The sequence below is a fragment of the Mauremys mutica genome, chromosome 7 (assembly GCF_020497125.1).
Source record: "Mauremys mutica isolate MM-2020 ecotype Southern chromosome 7, ASM2049712v1, whole genome shotgun sequence".
NCBI lineage: Eukaryota > Metazoa > Chordata > Testudines > Geoemydidae > Mauremys > Mauremys mutica.
This window is the reverse complement of record NC_059078.1, coordinates 33424056-33442361: the sequence shown is the minus strand read 5'-3', so window position 1 is coordinate 33442361 and position 18306 is coordinate 33424056. Positions and strand designations below refer to the sequence as shown.

The following is an 18306-nucleotide window of genomic DNA, read 5'->3' as shown; positions in this document are numbered from 1 at the left end:
ATGGAGCGCTCTAAAAGGAGAGACCCCACATCAGCTCCGTCCTGCGGCACATCCTGTCCTCAGTCCTCTGGGGAGCCCCATCCTGTTCCATGGCCTGTCCTGAGTGCTGAGTCCAGGGGCAGCCCTGTCCTGCAGCACGGCAGGTTCCAAATCCCCATAGTGACGCTGATCCTTGGAGCCGGTTTCTGCTCCTCACTTCATTCTCAGTCTTCAGGGCGCTGCCAACACCCCACTGCTCCCCTACATGCCCCTGGCTCTTCCCTCTGGGAATCACACATGGGCTGGGGCAGGCAAAGAGCAGCGGCATGGCGGAGGGGTGGGGGAGCTGGCACAGTTCTCGACTCCCCGACCTAGGAGTGTGGGGAGCAGATGCTGCTCATGGGGAGTGGCTGCCATGGCCCCTGCTCACTCCAGGACGTGCCCCTTTTAAGTGCTGGTTCAGAAGTGGCTCCCATGGCTCACACTGTGGTCTCGTACTCCAGGATCACCATGGGGCTGGAGGATGGGAGTGACGAGTGCCTCTTCCTGAGGGCCTCACCACCACCCATACAGCCATCACCCTCACCTGCTGCCATGCAGCACGGTCCCTGAAGTGCACCGAACTCGGGCTGCACCGTGGCTGCGTGGATCCCATGCTCCCAGAACACCTGCTGGATCCTCCTGGCCACAGCCTTGTAGGAGGCAGTGTCAAGGCACCAGACATGGGCCGTGGCCACCAGGCTATAGGCACTGTCCAGCTGCCAGACATGGAGCTCATGCAGGGCTGCCACCCCCTCCGTGCTCCTCAGATGTGACTCAAGTCGCCATAGGTCCAGATGGTCGGGCACAGCCTGCAGCAGCACCAGGGCAGAGCCCCGCAGGGAAGGTGCACCCAAAAGGATCAAAGCCAGCACTACTGCCACACAGAGCCCAGGGTCCAGGTACAGCAGCCAGCAGGGTCCCAGCTCTGCCAGGGCTGGTGCAGGGCCGCCCAGGGGCCGGCATGGCATCCCAGTGCAGGGGGGCAGGCAGGCCACTTGCTCCACACATGGGGGCCACAGCAGGTGGAAGGCAAGTGAATATAGCAGCACGGTGGCAGGGCCCAGGGAGGCAGCCAGGAGTTGAAGGCAGAGAGCCAGCCAGGCACCAGACTCCTCTGCAGGCAAGAACCCGTCCTCTAGCCAAGGCTGCCTGTTCCCCAGCAGGTCTGTGCAGGGAGGAAGGAAGAGGTGTGAAAAGGGTATGGGGGCAGCATTTCATTCTACAACTTGGGGGCAAAGGGCAGGGGTCACAAGGCAAGGTGGCGGGGGGCAAAGGAACCAGGGGCAGCGCCAGGCACCAGCGCAGCAAGCGCGTTCCTGGGGCGGCAAGCCTCAGGGGGCGGCCTGCCAGTCGCTGTGAGGGCAGCAGGCAGGTGGCTTTCGGCAGCGCGCCTGCGGGAGGTCTGCTGGTCCCGCGGCTTTGGCGGCAATTCAGCGGCGGGGACGCCGATGGCACGGCACTGGCGGACCTCCCGCAGGCATGCTGACGAATCCGTGGGACCAGCAGACTGCCTGCAGGTGTGCAGCCGAAAGCCGCCTGCCTGCCATGCTTGGGGCAGCAAAAAACATAAGAGCCGCCCCTGAAAGGAGCAAAGACTTAGGGAGTCATAGGGTAGGCTCGATTCTTCTTAAGCAAACTCCCCCACCCAAAGCTGAAGGAATGGCCCAGTACCCCTTCCCCCCACATCCCTCCCCAGACATCTCAACCTGCACTGACACAGCAGGCCTGGCCTGGTACCACCCCCGAGCTCAGCCCTCCCCTCTAGCTGAGAGACAGGCCTGGCCCAGTATGCCCCCCTCCCCCCCCCCCGGCAGAACTCACCTTGTGTCTCCTGGGCAGATCTGCCTGTGGCTGCGCCCTCTCTGCTGGTGCTGGCATGGCCGCTGTGGTGACTCTTTGCTCGAGCGGGAAGGTTCTGCCCATCCAGCCTCACCCTGGCCAGATGGATGAGGAGCCCAGCAGCCCCAACTCCCACCAGTGCCAGGGGCTGCTCTGTCACCTGGGGGTGCCCTGCCCGGTGCAGTGCCCTGGGCACCAGGGCCAGGCACAGTGCTGTCAGGAACACGCCGCACACCAGGGTCCCTGCCACCCGGGCTCGCACCCATCCAAAGGTATTCCTGCAATCGGGGTGTGCTCCACAGGCCAGCTGGCCATCCAGCAGAGCCACCCCCAGCGCTAGCACCATCCCCAGCGTCTGGAGTGAGCAGGAGAGAGCCAGCAGGGAACCTGTGACCCGGCTGGCCACTACCTCTGCCAGGAACAGGCCAATGGCAAGACAGAGCTGGGCAGTTAGCCAGCCCTGGTGCCCCCGCAGACCTCGCCCTGCCAGCCAGCCCTGGTGCCCTGTCCGCATCGGCAGCCTGGAGAGCTCCATCCCTACCCCAACAGTGCCTGCCCCCATATGGGGTCTTGTACCTGTCTAGCCTCTGGACTCCTGTCCCTACCTCAACCCACTCCCCTGGCAGCCTTGTCCCTGTCCCTGCCCCTGCCCCTGCCCCAGCAGCCTTCTCCCTATCTGGGCTCTGAGCTCCTGTCCCTGCCCCCACTGCTCTGCACTTGTCGCCAGGAGTTTGCACTCGGAGTGGCCGGTGGTGCACACAGTCCCGTTGTCCCTGGGGGTTCCTTAAAGGGACAGCACTCGCTCGCTCCCCCTGTGGCTGCCTGCCCAGCCCACCACCAGCTGGCAAGCACAGCACACAGGCTGCTCTCAGTCTCACAGCCCTCGACTCAGCAGGAAGACGTCTCCTCTTCTCTCTGCAAGCTGGGATGGGAGTGAGCAGGTACCCCCATTCTTGGGGTCTGCATGGGGCAGCTCAGACATGGGAACCCCAAGGGCCAATGTACTGGGGAAACTGGGAATCCCAGCTCTACCCAGGGAGTCAGCACTGCAGAAAACTGGGAATCCCAGCTCCACCCAGGGGGTCTGTACTGGGGAAAACTGGGAATCCCAGCCCCAGCAGAGGCTTCATAGACTGCAAGGCCAGAAGGGATCAATCACTATGATCATCTAGTCTGATTTCCTGTATAATGCAGGCCTTCCCTGCATTAATTCCTGATTGAACTGGAGGAGATGTGTTAGAAAAATATCCTATCTAGAATTAAAAATGGTCGGTGATGGAGAATCCACCAGGACCCTTGGTAAATTGTTCCAATGGTTAATTACCCTGGTCCCTCACTGTCAAAACTTTACGCCTTATTTTCAGTCCGAATGTGTCTAGCTTCAATTTCCAGCCATTGGATCACGTTCTACCTTTCTCTTGTAGATCAAAGAGTCCATTATTAAATATTTGTTCCCCATTTAGGTACTTACAAACTATTATCAAGTCACACCTTAACCTTCTCTTTGTTAAACTAAATAGATTGTGCTCTTTGATTCTACCACTATAAGGCATGTTTTCTAATTCTTTAATCATTCTCATTGCTCATATCTGAATCCTCCAATTTATCAACATCATTCTTGAATTGTGGGCACCAGAACGGGAGACAGTATTCCAGCAGCAGTTACACCAGTGCTAAATACAGAAATCTTCCGTACCCCTAGTTGAGATTCCTGTTTATGCATTCCAGGACTGGATTAGCCTTTGGGGCCACAGAGCTGCACTGTGGACTCATGTTCAGCTGATTATCCACCATAACCCCGCAAATCTTTTTCAGAGTCACTACTTCCCAGGATAGTTCCCCATTGTTTGTATGGCCTACTTTCTTTATTCTTAGCTGTATACCTTTACATTTAGTTATATTAAAAGATATATTCTTTGCTTGCACCCAGCTTACCAAGAGATCTAGATTTGCTCTGAATCAATGACCTGTCCTCTTAATTACTTACCACTCCCCCAATGTTTGTATCATCTGTAAATTTTATCAGTGATGATTTTATGTTTCTTCCATGTAATTAATGAAGACTTTCAATAGCATATAGGGCCCAGAACCGATCCTTGGGGGACCCATTGGAAACACACATGCTTGATGATTATTCCCTGTTTACAGTTACATTTTGAGACCTATCAGTTAGCCAGTTTTTTCAATCCATTTAATGTGGGATATGTTAATTTTATATCAGTCTAGTTTTTTAATCAAAATGTTGGGCAGTACCAAGTCAAACACCTTACAGAAGTCTGTGTATATTACGTCAACACTATTACCTTTATCAACCAAACTTGTAATTTCATCAAAAAAGATATCAAGTTAGTTTGCCAAGATCTATTTTCCATAAAACCCTGTTGATTTGCATTACATTACCCTCAACTGCTCTGTTATCTTGCCTGGGATCAATGTCAGGCTGACAGAACTATAATTACTCAGGTCATCCCGTTTACTCTTTAAAAAAAATGTCCCAATATTAGCTTTTTCCAGTCTTCCAGAACTTCCCCAATGCTCCAAGACACATTGAAAACCAATAGTAACAGTCCAGAAAGCTTGTCAGCCAGCTCTTTTCAAACTTTTGGATGCAAGACATTTGGACCTGCTGATTTTAAAATGTCCCACTTCAGTAGTTGCCGTTTAACATCCTCCAGAGATACTAGCTGAATGTAAAGATATGCGTGGAATGGTTATTATTACCATATGATGAGACTATATCATATGTTTTCCCCCAAATACAAAACAGAAATATCGATTTAATGCTTCTGCCTTTTCTGCATTATTATTGATTGTTCTACCATTTCCATCTAGTAATGGACCAATACCATTGTCAGGATTCTATTTGTGCCTAATATGTTTTAAAAACTCTTTCTTATTGTCCTTAACTCTGCTGGGCATAGATTTCTCCTTGTTTCTGTTTGCTTCCCTTATCAATTTTCTGCAATGCCTAACTTCTGATATATATTCATTAGTATCAACGTCCCCTTTTTTCCATGTATTTCTCTCTCTATGTATATATTTAATCTCTGCCCTCTCTTCCCCTCTAAACCAAGTCATTTTTTTAACCAGCACAGTCTTCTTCCTCAGTTCTCGGATTGAAGCTTTTTGTGCATTAGTAAGGTGTTCTTAAATGGTTTTAACTGGGGTAACTGGGAATCCCAGCCCCATCAAGGGGGGATCTGTACTAGGATATCCATGTGGCATTGTGGGATATGTCTGTATCAAACCGTGAAGCCCATTTTGTATGACGTAACCCCGATGAAGGTGAACCTATTTAAATGCCTCCAGCCAGCCTCCCTGCCCAGCCCAGGGGCATGGCAGCTTGCTAAAGGCCCAGCACGGAGAATCCACCAGGACTCATAATCTGCAGCTGTCATGGTCAAATGACTCTCGAGTGGTGAGCTACCCACCTAGACCTCTTCTGCACAGGTGCCTGGCTGGAGAAGGGTATGGGAGCTATCCAGCTAACCACCCAGACAAAGAAGGAAGAGAGAGGAGTGCTACACTGAGTAGGCGGCAGCCATTGCCACATGGAAGCAGAAGAGCAAGGACAGGAGGAAGCTGAAGAGCCTGAAACACCAGCAGAGGCCTTGGATGCACAGGATGGGGGAGATCCAGCAGCATGGGGGTTTTGGACTTTTGTTATTTTCCAGAGATCCGTTACTATTGAGCGCTTTGAAAGAGTAAAGTGACTGTGGTTCAGAGCTGCCTTTGCTAACTCTGTGTTCCCTGCATTCCTGTCGTATTGTCCCTCAAGAGGTTAAACTAGAAGCCCAGAGCACCCACAGCCAGTGGGATGTGTGTGTAAGTAACTAGGGGTTCAGAAGACCTGGGGCATCAGTTCTGGGGGCGAGGGCAGCTGGACTGCAGAGCCCCATGGGGTCCATGCCTGGGAGGGCAATCAAGAAAACCAGAGCTGGGAACAATGACCTGGCTGGACCCAGACTCAGCTCCACCTCGGTCCCTTCACAACAGACAGGACATAGATCACACGCTGCCAGGTTCACAGTGTAATTGACAGAGGTTTGCCTGCATGGGGCTGGGCCCAGCTGGGCTCTGCAGGATTGGCCTCTTAGGGTGAAGGCTCAACTGGGCCTGGTGCCTCCTCGGTGTCAGGTGGCTCCTCATCCCCAGTGTCGATGTCATAGTGGGGTGGGGCCTGCCTGTGCCCAGTGCGGTGTGCATACTCCACCACCCGGACATGCCCGTCGGGACCCACCAGCTGCCGGTAGCGGGGGCAGCCCACAGCGTAGAACAGCTGCTCTTTGATCCTGCGGCCCCATTCTAGCCCATGGCCTGGGGTCTCTGCTGGACCCAGCTCCCGTTCCACCAGTGAGCGGAACAGCTGCTGATACTGGCCCAGGGATAGGCCATGGATCTGGAGTGGCTGAACAACCTGGGCCTTTGCCCTCCTCCTCACCCTGAGGGGCTGGCGGCTGCAGAAGACGCTGGCTGTTGTGGGTCCGGGGGGCATAGAGGCCCAGGGTCGCTGCGAGAAAGGGCAGAGCTACAGTGAGGGGCCAAACTAGGACTCAGAGCTGCTCTCCCTACTCTGCCAGCAATCCCCTGACGCTGCCTTGTACAAGACCTGCTGGCTGGGGGTGTGGGGCCCTCCAGCTCACATAAGTCAGCCATATAATAACGCCCATGCTGCACCCTCTAGAGGCCCCCCTTCATCTGAGCGTCTCAGCACTTTTTACCCAGTAATTCACTAACCCCACCAGGAAGGAATCATGGGGAGCACTGAGATGGAGATGACTCTGGTGAGGGGCGGGGGCTGTTTGTACATGGATCCTTCACTTGGCACTGAGATGCAGCCACCTAGACTGGGGTGGTGCACAAGGGCCCTTCATACAGTGAACCCTCGTTAATGCTGAGATGCAGGTGCCTCTTGGGTGGTGTTCAGGGACTGTTTATACAGGGATCCCCTGGTAGGGTTAGATAAGATGCCTTGTTTGTTCTTGTAGGATCCCTAAGGATCACTGATCTGCATGGGGGTCCTGGCCTGGGCTGTGGCTCTGAGCCAGTCCCCCAGATCCCTGGCCTCCAATTGTTATCCAGCTGTACCAGCATTGTTGCGCCCCAACTCACCTGACTAGCTTTGTACCCTGGGTCCTGACGTGTTTGCCATCTGCTTCTGACTGAGGCCAGCCCCACTCTCTCTGAGTTGGGGGCTCTTCGCACACTGCCCTCAGAGTCTGGCCAGCTGCAGTAGTTGTGCTCTTGTGCAACAATATTCCCAGATGCCCAAGGGGCTGGAGGGATGCTGAGAGCGGGCCCTGCCGGGTAGAACAAGGCTGGGCCTGGCCCCTGAGGCGTGAGGCCTGGGTGTGATCCTGCGTCTGGGGGCTGCTGCAAGGGGAGGATAGACAGATGAGGGGGTGAAAGGGACTACAGTGCTCAATATTACAGTATCTGACATTTCGCTAGTGAAATCCCAACATGCACTGCAGGCTGTATATATACAGACTGCTGCCCCTGCTACTGAGATGCAGTTGCCTCTGGGATGGGGGCATGGCAGCTGTTTACATAAGGATCCCTCATCCAGCACTGAGCTGCGGCTGGCTCTGGGGTGAGGTATGATGTCTGTTTATACAGGGATCTCTTGCCCAGAACTAAGATGCAGCCCTTTCTGGGGTGGGGCACAGGGGCTATTTACACAGGGATCCCTCATCCAGTGGGGAGATGCAGCTGCCTCTGGGGTGGGGCAAGATGAGGAAGCCATTTGATATACACACAACAAACTCCTCCCATCCACTGCCTCTCACCATCCTGACCAGCCCAGGTGCCTCCAGCCCCTCACTGGTGCTGGGCCAGGAATGTCAAGGTTCTGCCCATGTGTGCAGGTTCCGGATGCAAGGCATCACCGAGGAAACATTTGTGGCCTCGGCTGGGATGTTCCAACCTGAGCGGTGTCATGCCAGGTTAGAGAGATGTCTCTCACAGCCCCATCTCACACCACACGTGCCCTCAAAGCAAACTCATCTCCTCTTCCACCTGCCCTGTAGACCAAGAGAGGAGCGAAGAGACTCCACCCCTCACCTAAGACCTCACCCACCCAGGTTCAGATCAGGCTCCTTGTCTCAGCTCCTATCTCCCTGGGTAAAATAAGGCTGCCACCCCCACATCTGTCTTGGAGTAACAACAGCTGGGCCCCCTGAAATATCTCCTTTGCTCTGCATTTCCCTGACCGGGGAGCCACCTTACTGGGCTGGGTGTGGGGTGGATTTAGGGTACCAAAGGAGATCACGAGGGGGAGCTGAGTTTGTAGAGCTCATGTCCTAGCACAGTGTCCATTCACTGCTGGGGCCCTGGGCAATGTGCATCCCACAGGGACTGGAGATGGGATGCAGACTATGGGCTGCAGCAGAGTCTCCTCAGCAGCACATGGCCCTGGCACACAATGGGCTTGTCCTCACTATGACTGTGGAGATTGACTGGAACAGCTGTTCCAGAGTAAAAGCAGCCGCCTGGTAAACTGCTCCAGAATAGCCCTTGTGCTTTGAATTCACCCCCTACCTTAGTCCAGAATAACTTCACTTTGCAGATAAGCCCTAAAAGAGTCAAAAGCTTTGGGATGGGCATCGGGGTCATCACGCCTCTCCTCTGACACCAGGGGGCTTGCTTCCACAAGAGAAGAAGGATGGTCTGTTGGTCAGGGCACTAGTCTGAAACTTGGGAGACCTGTTTCACTTCCCGGCTCTGCCACAGACTTCCTGTGTGATCTTGGACAAGTCACTTAGTCTTTCTGTGCCTCAGTTCCTGCGCTGTTCAATGGGGATAATAGCCTGGCTCTACTTCCCTGGGGTGTGTGAGGATAAATGCAGCAAAGACTGTGAGGCAGTCAGATGCTATGGTGACGGGGACCGGATTATGTTGGCATAGGCTCAGTGATATAGACAGAGCCTGGGACCTGACAGCTCCTGCGGTGGGGAGGCCGAGATAAGATCCACTGGATGAGGGGGAAAGGGGGTCACTCTAGAGAGGGCATGGCTGGATGTTTCTCTCTGTCCTGGTTATTCTGTGGACCCCCTGTCTGGAGTGTGGCTCAGGCAGCTATTAATGGGTTGGTTCTCAAGTTGGATGTGGGGAAACTGAGGCAGTAAGTGGTGCTGTGACTCACCCCGAGTGACCCAGTGAATCACTGGCAGAGCTAGGGATGTAACTCAGGCACACTGATTCCCCCGCTCCCCACTCTAACCACTAAGCCCGACTCCGCTCCGGGTCTCTGCCCCTTTAAGGAGGAGCGCAGAACGGCGCCGTTTGTCCCTGCGAGGTTGCCGTCTGTCGCCCTCACATGACCAAACACAGCGGCCGCTTCAGTCTCGCTGCTTCCGGCGCGGAGCCTCCGATAGCCGGACCCGGTGAGTCCCCAGGACACCGCCCCCGGCCGGGACCTGCTCCGCCAAAATCCCCTAGCCCGGCCCCCGCGAGGGGAGACTCCGTGGGGAAATACAGGGGCTCTGCAGGGGGATCTGTGGGGAGATACAGGGGCTTGGGGGGCTCTGCAGGGGGATGTGGGGGGAGATACAGGGGCTTGGGGGGCTCTGCAGGGGGATGCGGGGGGAGATACAGGGGCTTGGGGAGGTCTGCAGGGGGATGTGGGGGGAGATACAGGGGCTTGGGGGGCTCTGCAGGGGGATGCGGGGGGAGATACAGGGGCTTGGGGGGCTCTGCAGGGGGAGGTGGGGGGAGATACAGGGGCTTGGGGGGCTCTGCAGGGGGATGTGGGGGGAGATACAGGGGCTTGGGGGGCTCTGCAGGGGGATGTGGGGGGAGATACAGGGGCTTGGGGGGCTCTGCAGGGGGATGTGGGGGGAGATACAGGGGCTTGGGAGGCTCTGCAGGGGGATGCGGGGGGAGATACAGGGGCTTGGGAGGCTCTGCAGGGGGCTCTGTGGGGAGATACAGGGGCTTGGGAGGCTCTGCAGGGGGATGCGGGGGAGATACAGGGGCTTGGGGAGCTCTGCAGGGGGATGCGGGGGGAGATACAGGGGCTTGGGGAGCTCTGCAGGGGGATGTGGGGGGAGATACAGGGGCTTGGGGAGGTCTGCAGGGGGATGCGGGGGGAGATACAGGGGCTTGGGAGGCTCTGCAGGGGGATGTGGGGGGAGATACAGGGGCTTGGGGGGCTCTGCAGGGGGATGTGGGGGGAGATACAGGGGCTTGGGAGGCTCTGCAGGGGGATGCGGGGGGAGATACAGGGGCTTGGGGAGGTCTGCAGGGGGATGTGGGGGGAGATACAGGGGCTTGGGGAGGTCTGCAGGGGGATGCGGGGGGAGATACAGGGGCTTGGGGAGCTCTGCAGGGGGATGTGGGGGGAGATACAGGGGCTTGGGGAGCTCTGCAGAGGGATACAGGGGCTTGTGAGGGGTGTGGGGGGCTCTGCCTGGGGGTGGGGGTTGTAAAGAAGGGATGGGATGGAGTCTCTGCCTGAGGGTGTGCCACCAGCCATGCAGAGGTGGGGAGTGGAGGAGAGTGGACCCCGGTGCCAGGGCATGAACGCAGCTATGAGCTGGGTGCATCCAGTCATTGGTTGCAGGGTCTAAGGGGCCCTTTAACCCAGTGGGTAGAGGAGGGCTAAATGGCATCACACCCCGTCCTCTCTGGCTCCTGGCCACCTCTTCAGGGACAACGCTCTGGACCTGGGCACAGCCCAAGTGGCCCCTTTGCCCTTGTCTACCATGGGTTTTGCCCCCTGACCTACCTGTAACCCTCTTGTGTGATGCTTAGTCCTGGGGTGAATCCCACCACAACAGCATAAATCATGTGAGACCAAGGGGTCTGTGGGATCTAGTAGGAGCTGGGAGCCAGGACTCCTGGGTTCTATTCCTGGCACTGGGAGGGGTGTGGGGTCCAGGCCCAAGGAACCTCTCAGGTAGTGGATGTGCCACATATTACATCCTGTTCTCCAGTTGTCCCACCCTGTCCTTTAGCTGCCACCGATCCTCTTGAAGCTGCCCTGTAACACAACTTCTTCCTCTCTTCCCTTTCCAGAGAGATAGCTCGGTCCAGAGCAGCACATCATGGAGTGCACAGCACTGGAGAGTCTCATCGAGATGGGCTTCTCCCAGAACAGAGCGTACGTGTGCCCCCGCCTCCATCCCCTCATTCCCCTCCCAGGTGTCCACAGGCTGCCTTAGCTGCCACTGCATCTTGACCAGGTCAGGATGCTCCCTACCAGTGACTGGGGGGTCATGGCCTATGGCTGTAGAATGGCAGCATGGCGGGATCTGATGCAATGTGGGAATGCTCTTTGAGGGGAAAGGAAAATCTAGTGCTGAGAGCAGGACTTCTGGATTCTATCCCCAGTGCCGGGAGGAGAGTGGGGTCTAGTGGGTTAGAGGATGGGGACTGGGAGTCCTGTCCCTTTGCCTCAATTTCCCCACCAGCACAGCAGGGATAATGCTTCTGCCCATTTCCCCCCCCCCCTCCCCCCCCAGTTCTTCAGACTAAACAAGTAATGCTTATACAATGTTCCCCCGGAACAAGGCTGGAGACTGGCTGTGTCACATGTCAGAGACACTGTGCAATGATGCCTGTGCTGCACCCCCTTGGTGATACTGAATCAAAGCAGGGGCTGGGGCCAGTTTGATGTTCTTTAACTTGAATTCACAACCCCAGCAGCTTGGGCATGCCCTCATGAACAGCACGAGGGGACCGGCCAGTGAACGAAGCCAGTGAGTGCGAACAGCAGGATCTGTTTGAAATCAAATCTGCTACATGTATCAAAGCTGGATGTAGGGGCCAGCAGCGTCAGTTCCCTAGCAATGGACCAACTGGAGCAGAACCAGGGTCCTTCTAGCCCTGGCTCCCAGGGTGCTTCAGAGGATTCCTAGACGCTGTTATAGAGGGTAAGGCCAGAAGGGATCATTAGATCATCTAGTCTGCCCTGTGGTATAGTACAGGCCAGAGAATGTCTCTCAGTTCCCCCTGCATTGAGCCTGATCACTTGTGTTTCACTAAAACATCTTCCAGAAGGGCAGCGAGCCTGGACTGGAGATGGAGAATCCACCCCTGCACTGCGGAGCATGTTCCAATGGTCTATCACCCTCCCTGGGAAAAACATGCAATTTCTCATTGGAATGTGTCTGGCACCAGCTTCCAGCCGTTGGTTCTTGTTCTCCCTGTCTCTGTTACATTAAAGAGTCCTTTAGTGCCTGCTATTTTTTCCCCGCTACGTATGCTCTAGTCAGATCACCTCTGTCTTATTTTTTAATGAACTAAACAGATTGAGCTCTTTCAATCTCTCACCGTCAGGTGTTTTCTTCAGCCCTCAAATTGTTTTTGAGTGTCTTCTCTTCACCTTCTTCAGTGGCTCAACACCCAGTTTCAAAGGTAGCACCCAGATCTTGGTGCAGGATTCCAGTCTTGATCTCACCAAGGCCATGAGCAGAAGGGAAATCACCTCCCTGCTCTTGGGTAGGCCTTCCTAGTCAGTAGGAGGGTTTTGAGTGGCCAGCGCTGGGGGTGAGAGGGGGAGGGAGAAGGGAGCTATTTGTGCCTCTGCACCCAAAGGAGTAAGCAGCTGGAGGACAACGTGCCCCATGAAGGCCTCACCTTAGCTCCCAATATCTAATGATTGGCTCAGCCCTGAAGCAGACAGTATTCTAGTCCTTCCAGAGCCTCCACCAGCATGAATGATCACTCCAGTTATATAGCCTAGCATGTGGCTCCTCTGTGTTTCCTGCTGAGTCCCCCTCATCCCTGGCTCGCGGATTGATGTTACGCTGGTGGCTGTGGTGTCTATTCCAGGTTGGGGTAATGTTCTGTCAATTGGCTGGAGAGGAGGAGACCCAGGTTTGTTCTCAGGGCCTGGACAGTGGCGGTTTGGGTCACCCCATTGAGCTGTCCATCTGTCTCTGGTCTATAAAGTGTTTCATGGGTACGATGCTGCTGTGGGAGTGGGGCAGTGATAGAGCTGTGCAGCTCCTGGGTGGAACTCAGCCATGGCTGTCTGTTTCTTTTAGGGAGAAGGCGCTGGCGCTGACGGGGAACCAAGGCATCGAGCAGGCCATGGACTGGTGTGTTGGAGCCCCCCTCCCCCTAGATCTGTCTGCATTTCCATCCTTTGTGACTCTGCCTTCTCCCTGCTGATGCTTGTTCTCTCTCCTTCCTCAAAAGGCTCATGGAGCATGAGAATGACCCCGACGTGGATGAGCCATACGTGCCTCCCCAGGGCCATGTCTTGGGCACGGAGGAGCCACCTGAGGGAAGCACCCCTGAGACCGTGGAAGCCAGAGCAGGTTTGAACAGCCCTGAGGAGTTGCCTGTGCTGGGTGGAGGGGGGGCAAGTTGCTCACCCTGACTTGTGGGATCCTCTAGGTTGAGCCGTGGCCCACATGCACCAGGATCTTGCCTGCTTCTTGGCTGTTCCTTCCTTGAGTGACCCCCTCCACCCGCGCTGGGATCCCACTGACTCAGGGGGTGGGCTTTGCCTGAAGGAGGGGCGGGTTGGGAGCCCTGCTGCGGTCCAGGCTCACACACTTGTGACAGGGGCTCTGAAGGATCCTGGTCCCACCCTGATGTCCCAGTGCTTTGCTCATTACCTGTGTACTTTGTGTAGGCAACAGGGGGTGCTCGCCTCTGAGCAGAGGATAATGGAGGCTTTTCCCTACAGATCTCGTGGAGGAGGGCTCGGCGGAGGGAGATGACAAGCACCCCTTGACTGAGGAGGAGAAGAAGGAACAGACCAAGCGGTAGGAAGGCCCCCCTCCACCTCCCTGATTTCCTGGCTGGCAGGGAGAGACCTGTCCCCCAGGGATGCCAGCTGCATGGCATGCTGGGAAGCATAACTCTTGGAGCAAGGGGGATTTGGTCCCTTAGGGGTGTGGGTCCTGTGGGGAGCAGGGGCCATGGAAGGTGGTGCCCACTCCTGTCCCTCCTGCAGGATGATGGAGCTGATCGCACAGAAGCAGCGGGAGAGGGAGGAGCGGGAGAAGCGGGAGACTATTGAGCGGGAGAAGCAGCGGCGCAAGCAGGGCCAGGAGCTTTCCATGATCCGCCAGAAGCTGCAGGAGGACGAGATGAAGAAGATGGCAGAGGAGAGGCGCAGGGAGAAGATGGAGGAGAAGCTGGCCAAGTGAGATCCCAGGGAGAGTGGGATGGGGATGTGTGGGGAGCAAGTGAAGACTGAGGGAGTGGTGGGCAGTGGGATGGGGTACATTGGGGAAAGGGGGAGGAGTGGATGTAGATATGGAACTTGCCCTTGCCGTGACGTTGCAGCAGAAACACCCTCCGCTATGCTGCCACCTCTAACTAGGCCTGTTCTTGCAGGCAGCGGGTGCGTGAGAAGATCGAGCGGGACAAGGCAGAGCGAGTCAAGAAGGTGGGTGAGCAGCAGTGGCTGGGTGGGATCCAGGCCCCCCATGGTGGCTCCTGCCACTGCTGTCCCTTAAGCTGGGGGAGGAGTGTGTGAAGTGGGGGGGAGGGATAGCTCAGTGGTTTGAGCATTGGCCTGCTAAACCCAGGGTTGTGAGTTCAATCATTGAGGGGGCCACTTAGGGATCTGGGGCAAAAATTGGTCCTGCTAGTGAAGGCAGGGGGCTGGACTTGATGACCTTTCAAGGTCCCTTCCAGTTCTAGGAGATTGGTATATCTCCAATTATAAATAAAAAGAAGAGGTGGTGGGGTGTGTGTGGAAGTAGGCTGTAAGGGGAAGGGCTGATGAGGGGGTGGGGCTGTGGTGGGTCCCATTCACCTTGTGAGATCCCATGCTCAGTGCCCTCTATGTGGGGAGGGAGATGCCCTGGGCGTGACTTTGCTCTGTGCCTGCTGGGTATGGTGGGGGGGCGGGTGCTGTGTGAGTGCTAAGGAGTGGGTGGGTGGGGTCCCTAGGGCAGCCTGGTGAAACCAGCTTGGGCCTGGAAGGGGAACCCACTTGCATCTTGGTGCCTGTCCCACTCAGTGTACCTTTCCCATCCAGTTTGGAGGTGGCAGCAGCTCCCAAGCTCCAGCCGAGCCAGTCCAGGAGACACCGGTGCCCTCATCCCCCAGCCAGGAACCGCCCACAAAGAGAGAGTATGACCAGTGCCGAATACAGGTACCCGGGTAGGGGGCAGCCCCACAGACTCTTGTGCTTCGTCCATCTGCTCCTTAGACACATGCCAGTCTACCTGCTGTGGGTTCTGGGTGGTTGCAGACAGCAGGCCTTGCTGGGAAGGGCGGTGGGGTCCCAGGCAGTCACTGGGATATTGGCCTGATCTGGCTTGCTGCTGCAGTTCCGGAGGAAGCCCCCTATCTCTGAGGTCACACCCAGGGTTGCAAGACAAAGAGAACACAGGCAGCTCTCCTCTTAACGCAGGGGGACTGGCCCTCCCAGCATGCTGCCCCACTGTGGCATGGGGCCTGCACTCAGCTGCTCTTGCCCTCCGTCCAGGTGAGGCTGCTAGACGGGACGTCGCTCACGCAGACCTTCAAGGCCAAGGAGCAGCTGGCAGCCGTGCGGTTGTACGTAGAGCTGAACCGCAAGGATGGCGGGGAGCCCTTCCACCTCCTCACCAGCTTTCCCCGCCGCATCTTCACTGACGAGGACATGGAGAAGCCCTTGCAGGAGCTAGGTAAGCCTTGGGCGGAGGGGCAGGCAAAGTGATTGATTTGAGGGCAGAGTTAGCAGCAGAACTGGGGAACAGAACCAGGAGTTCTGGCTCCCAGCTGCCCTGCTCTGACCCACTAGATCCCACTCCTGTCCCAGAGCTGGGGAACAGAACCAGGAGTCCTGACTCCCAGACCCCACTACTCCAACCACTAAGCAACAGCGGGGAGTCCTTTGAGAACAGATCTGGGCTGAGGACTCGACTAAGGCCCATCCAGCTGTTCCTTTGGGGCCCCTATCAGAGAAGGGAGGGCATGGAGTCTGCTTGTGGGTGGTGCTGCTGGGGACAGGAGTCTGAGCTGTCAGCAGAGAACCCACTGCAAGAGCCAGCTCTGTCCCAGTTGTCCTCATTTGGGCAGGGTAGGCTGCAGCCCTGTAGGCTCTCTGCACAGTGGAAGCTGCACCAGCTGTTGGCATCAGCCACCACAGGGTCTTGTGGGAGGATGCAAACCACAGAACACCCAAGGCCCTTCCAGCTCAGACCCCCTGCTGAAATCACTCCCACTCTCAGGGATCAAACCTGCCCAGCCCCACGGGCAGGAGTGGACACTGCTCCCCCCACAATGCATATGCACCCGGTTCCTGGCTTCAGCCTGTCTCCTACCCCAACAGGTTTGGTGCCTTCGGCCGTTCTCATAGTGGCCAAGAAGTGTAACAGCTGAAGGACGCCCTGGCTCATGTGTGCTGTGACCGGAGCTCCCTCCCCACCCCGGCCCTGGATTCCTGTGGTTCCCTCTGCCACCCTCACACCGTGGTTCTGCCCCTCCCCCTGCCCAACTGAGCCCAGAGAAGTGACTGACCATTTCGCCTCCCCAGGACTGGAACCCAGCATAGCAGCTGCAGGGGGGTATGTGTCCAGCTTCCCTGGGGGAGTGCCACAGCGTGAGCCCCAGCACCAGGGACACTAATAAACATCATCTGTTCTGCTGCCGCTGCCACCCATTATTCCCCCATGTTGCTATTGGTGGGTGACAGGAAGGAGGCCCCAACTGAGCTGGAGGGGGCAGCTAGCAGGCTGAGATCTGAGCAGACCCCCACCAGCCAAGAGGGGACTCCACTATAGCTTCATAGTCCAAGGGTCATAGATTTGTTGTGCCAGATGCTGCACAGATAATGCCGCTGCCACTATTACCCCCAGTAGCAGAGACGGGGACCTGATTGTCACACTGGGTGCTGCACAGATGCCCTGCAGCCAAGAGTGGGGTCTGTCATGGCAAGTGCTGTATAGACAGAGGCTGGGAGGGAAAACTGGAGAAGTCAGAGGGGAAAGGCCTGGGTAGGGAAGATGCCTTGCCCTAGGCAGTCTATGGGGAGAGACTCCTCTGCTCTCTCTACCCCTACAGTGTGATTTGGTCCTACCCCACATGCCCAATGGGGGCACTATGGGGAGGGGATAGTGCAAAGAGAAGTCCAAGCTCTGCAGGAGCTGTCCCCTTACTCTCAGTGCTGGCTCCAGCGCAGCATTAGGGTGTGGGGTAGGACCGGGAAGGCGGGGGGGTACTTGATGTGCTGGACCGTACCATCCTCCAGGTGAGATGTGACACCCAGGCCTGGCCCACGGTCAGTAAAGAGCCTGAGGTACAGCCCTGAGGGTTGAATGGGCTGTGACTCCCCTTCTCCTGCCCTGGTGCACGGTGCTGTGTGCTCCCCTCAGCCGGGGTAGTATTGCCACCAAGGGGGAGGGGGCTGCATAGGTGAGGAGATGGAAAACAGCTGTGGCTAGGCAGGTCTGGCTCCTACCCTCCCCCCAAGCCTGAGGGAATTAGTGGGTATAGGCAGGAGCCAGGCTGCTGTTGATACCCCCATAGGGGGCTTTGCCCCACTGGCCTGGACTTGGAATGGGGTTTCAAAGCTGCTGTTGAAGGTGATAATTTAACAGAGGGCAAGTGAGATGGGGCCTATGTCCCAGGACTCTGCCCAAGCAGTCAGGGCTGAGAGGCCCATTCTAAGGCTCTGTTCCCTGAAGGAGCAGCAGCCCATGGGGCACTCTGGGCCTGGGGCTCCTGCTTGCCCTCTCTGGGCAGCTTGAGTTATGGGGGCCCTTTTGGAGCAGATGTTCCTGCAGTTGGGCTGGGGGGAGCCTCTGTAATCTAAACCCTGTGGAAAGGGAATGAGTGTGCCAGCCTTCCTGCAAAGAGCCTGGCTGGGAACGTGGGAGAGGGCAGGGAGCAGCCCAGTTCTTGCTGGGGGTGCTGGGCTGAGGATGCAATCAGTAATTAAAGCAGTAGGTGCTGCTCCCAGGCTGGAACCTTTACTCTCCACATCCCTTCTTCCCTCCCCAGTTTGCTGGCTCAGTGCCACTGCCTGAGGTCATGTGCTGGGTCAGCCATAAAACCCAGCAGGCCCTTCGCTTTAAGCACTAGGTGCTGCATGCTCTCAGCATTGAGGACAGAATTTGACCCCCTCTCCATTATCTGTTGTTAGCACCTTCCCAGTCATGCTGCCCAGCAGCTGCTGAATCCCAAACTCTTCCAGTACAACTGAGGAGGGAAAGCCCACTCAGCCCCTGGCTGAGTCCAGCATCTGTCTGGATTAGTAACAGGCCACTGTGCTCAGTTGGTCTGACCTGACCACAGGCCCTCAAGCATCCCTGAATGCATCCCTGTTTGAACTAGAGGGGATCTGAGAAAAGCATCCTGTCAGGTTTAACAAGGGGGATGCCCACTTTGGAGCTTGTGCAGGCTGAGTTCCCCCAAAACGCTGCCTGGCTGCCACCTTCCCATCCTCTGAAATTCCCCTATATGGGGAGGATTCAGGGACTCCCCCCCCCTTCTCACACCAGTGTCCTCCATTTTCCCTCCTATACCAATAGCTTTGTGTACCCCCATTAT

At 56.5% G+C, this 18306-nt stretch overlaps 3 protein-coding genes across 6 annotated transcripts; 1 reads left to right on the top strand and 2 right to left on the bottom strand.

The window, feature by feature from the left end:
- Positions 1–3: 3 nt before the first annotated feature.
- Positions 4–2422, bottom strand: LOC123374751 (zinc transporter 1-like). Its single transcript, XM_045025006.1, has 2 exons — positions 1843–2422; positions 4–1186 (listed from the first exon to the last, which is right to left on the bottom strand). Exons 1-2 carry the CDS (start codon positions 2420–2422, stop codon positions 459–461), a joined length of 1308 nt encoding a protein of 435 aa, XP_044880941.1. The 3' UTR covers positions 4–458.
- Positions 2423–5508: 3086 nt separating this feature from the next.
- On the bottom strand, positions 5509–9094 carry LOC123374753. 4 transcript variants are annotated; one of them, XM_045025008.1, is made up of 3 exons: positions 8401–9094; positions 6973–7233; positions 5509–6370 (listed from the first exon to the last, which is right to left on the bottom strand). In XM_045025008.1, the coding sequence occupies exons 1-3, from the start codon at positions 8473–8475 to the stop codon at positions 5954–5956; spliced, it is 753 nt and encodes a 250-aa protein (XP_044880943.1). In that variant the 5' UTR covers positions 8476–9094; the 3' UTR covers positions 5509–5953. The 4 variants fall into 4 exon arrangements, with proteins under 4 accessions (XP_044880943.1, XP_044880946.1, XP_044880944.1 ...); XM_045025011.1 differs by lacking the exon at positions 8401–9094 and adding an exon at positions 7650–7725; XM_045025009.1 differs by lacking the exon at positions 8401–9094 and adding an exon at positions 7620–7684.
- Positions 8853–16403, top strand: UBXN1 (UBX domain protein 1). Its single transcript, XM_045025007.1, has 10 exons — positions 8853–9245; positions 10879–10963; positions 12852–12905; positions 13006–13127; positions 13502–13580; positions 13772–13963; positions 14158–14209; positions 14807–14923; positions 15260–15440; positions 16088–16403. Exons 2-10 carry the CDS (start codon positions 10908–10910, stop codon positions 16135–16137), a joined length of 903 nt encoding a protein of 300 aa, XP_044880942.1. The 5' UTR covers positions 8853–9245; positions 10879–10907; the 3' UTR covers positions 16138–16403.
- The last annotated feature ends 1903 nt before the right edge of the window (positions 16404–18306 follow it).

Excerpts from the sequence above, each read along its gene's own strand:
- LOC123374751 (XM_045025006.1), bottom strand. The coding sequence starts at position 2,422 with ATGGGGGCAGGCACTGTTGGGGTAGGGATGGAGCTCTCCAGGCTGCCG. Across the intron at positions 1,187-1,842 it reads ATCTGCCCAGGAGACACAAG|ACCTGCTGGGGAACAGGCAG; the intron begins GTGAGTTCTGCC and ends CTCCCTGCACAG.
- UBXN1 (XM_045025007.1), top strand. The coding sequence starts at position 10,908 with ATGGAGTGCACAGCACTGGAGAGTCTCATCGAGATGGGCTTCTCCCAG. Across the intron at positions 13,128-13,501 it reads GACCGTGGAAGCCAGAGCAG|ATCTCGTGGAGGAGGGCTCG; the intron begins GTTTGAACAGCC and ends TTTTCCCTACAG. Across the intron at positions 13,581-13,771 it reads AAGAAGGAACAGACCAAGCG|GATGATGGAGCTGATCGCAC; the intron begins GTAGGAAGGCCC and ends TCCCTCCTGCAG.
- LOC123374753 (XM_045025008.1), bottom strand. The coding sequence starts at position 8,475 with ATGACCCCGATGCCCATCCCAAAGCTTTTGACTCTTTTAGGGCTTATC. Across the intron at positions 7,234-8,400 it reads TGAAGTTATTCTGGACTAAG|CAGCCCCCAGACGCAGGATC; the intron begins GTAGGGGGTGAA and ends CTCCCCTTGCAG. Across the intron at positions 6,371-6,972 it reads CAGGGTACAAAGCTAGTCAG|CGACCCTGGGCCTCTATGCC; the intron begins GTGAGTTGGGGC and ends CCTTTCTCGCAG.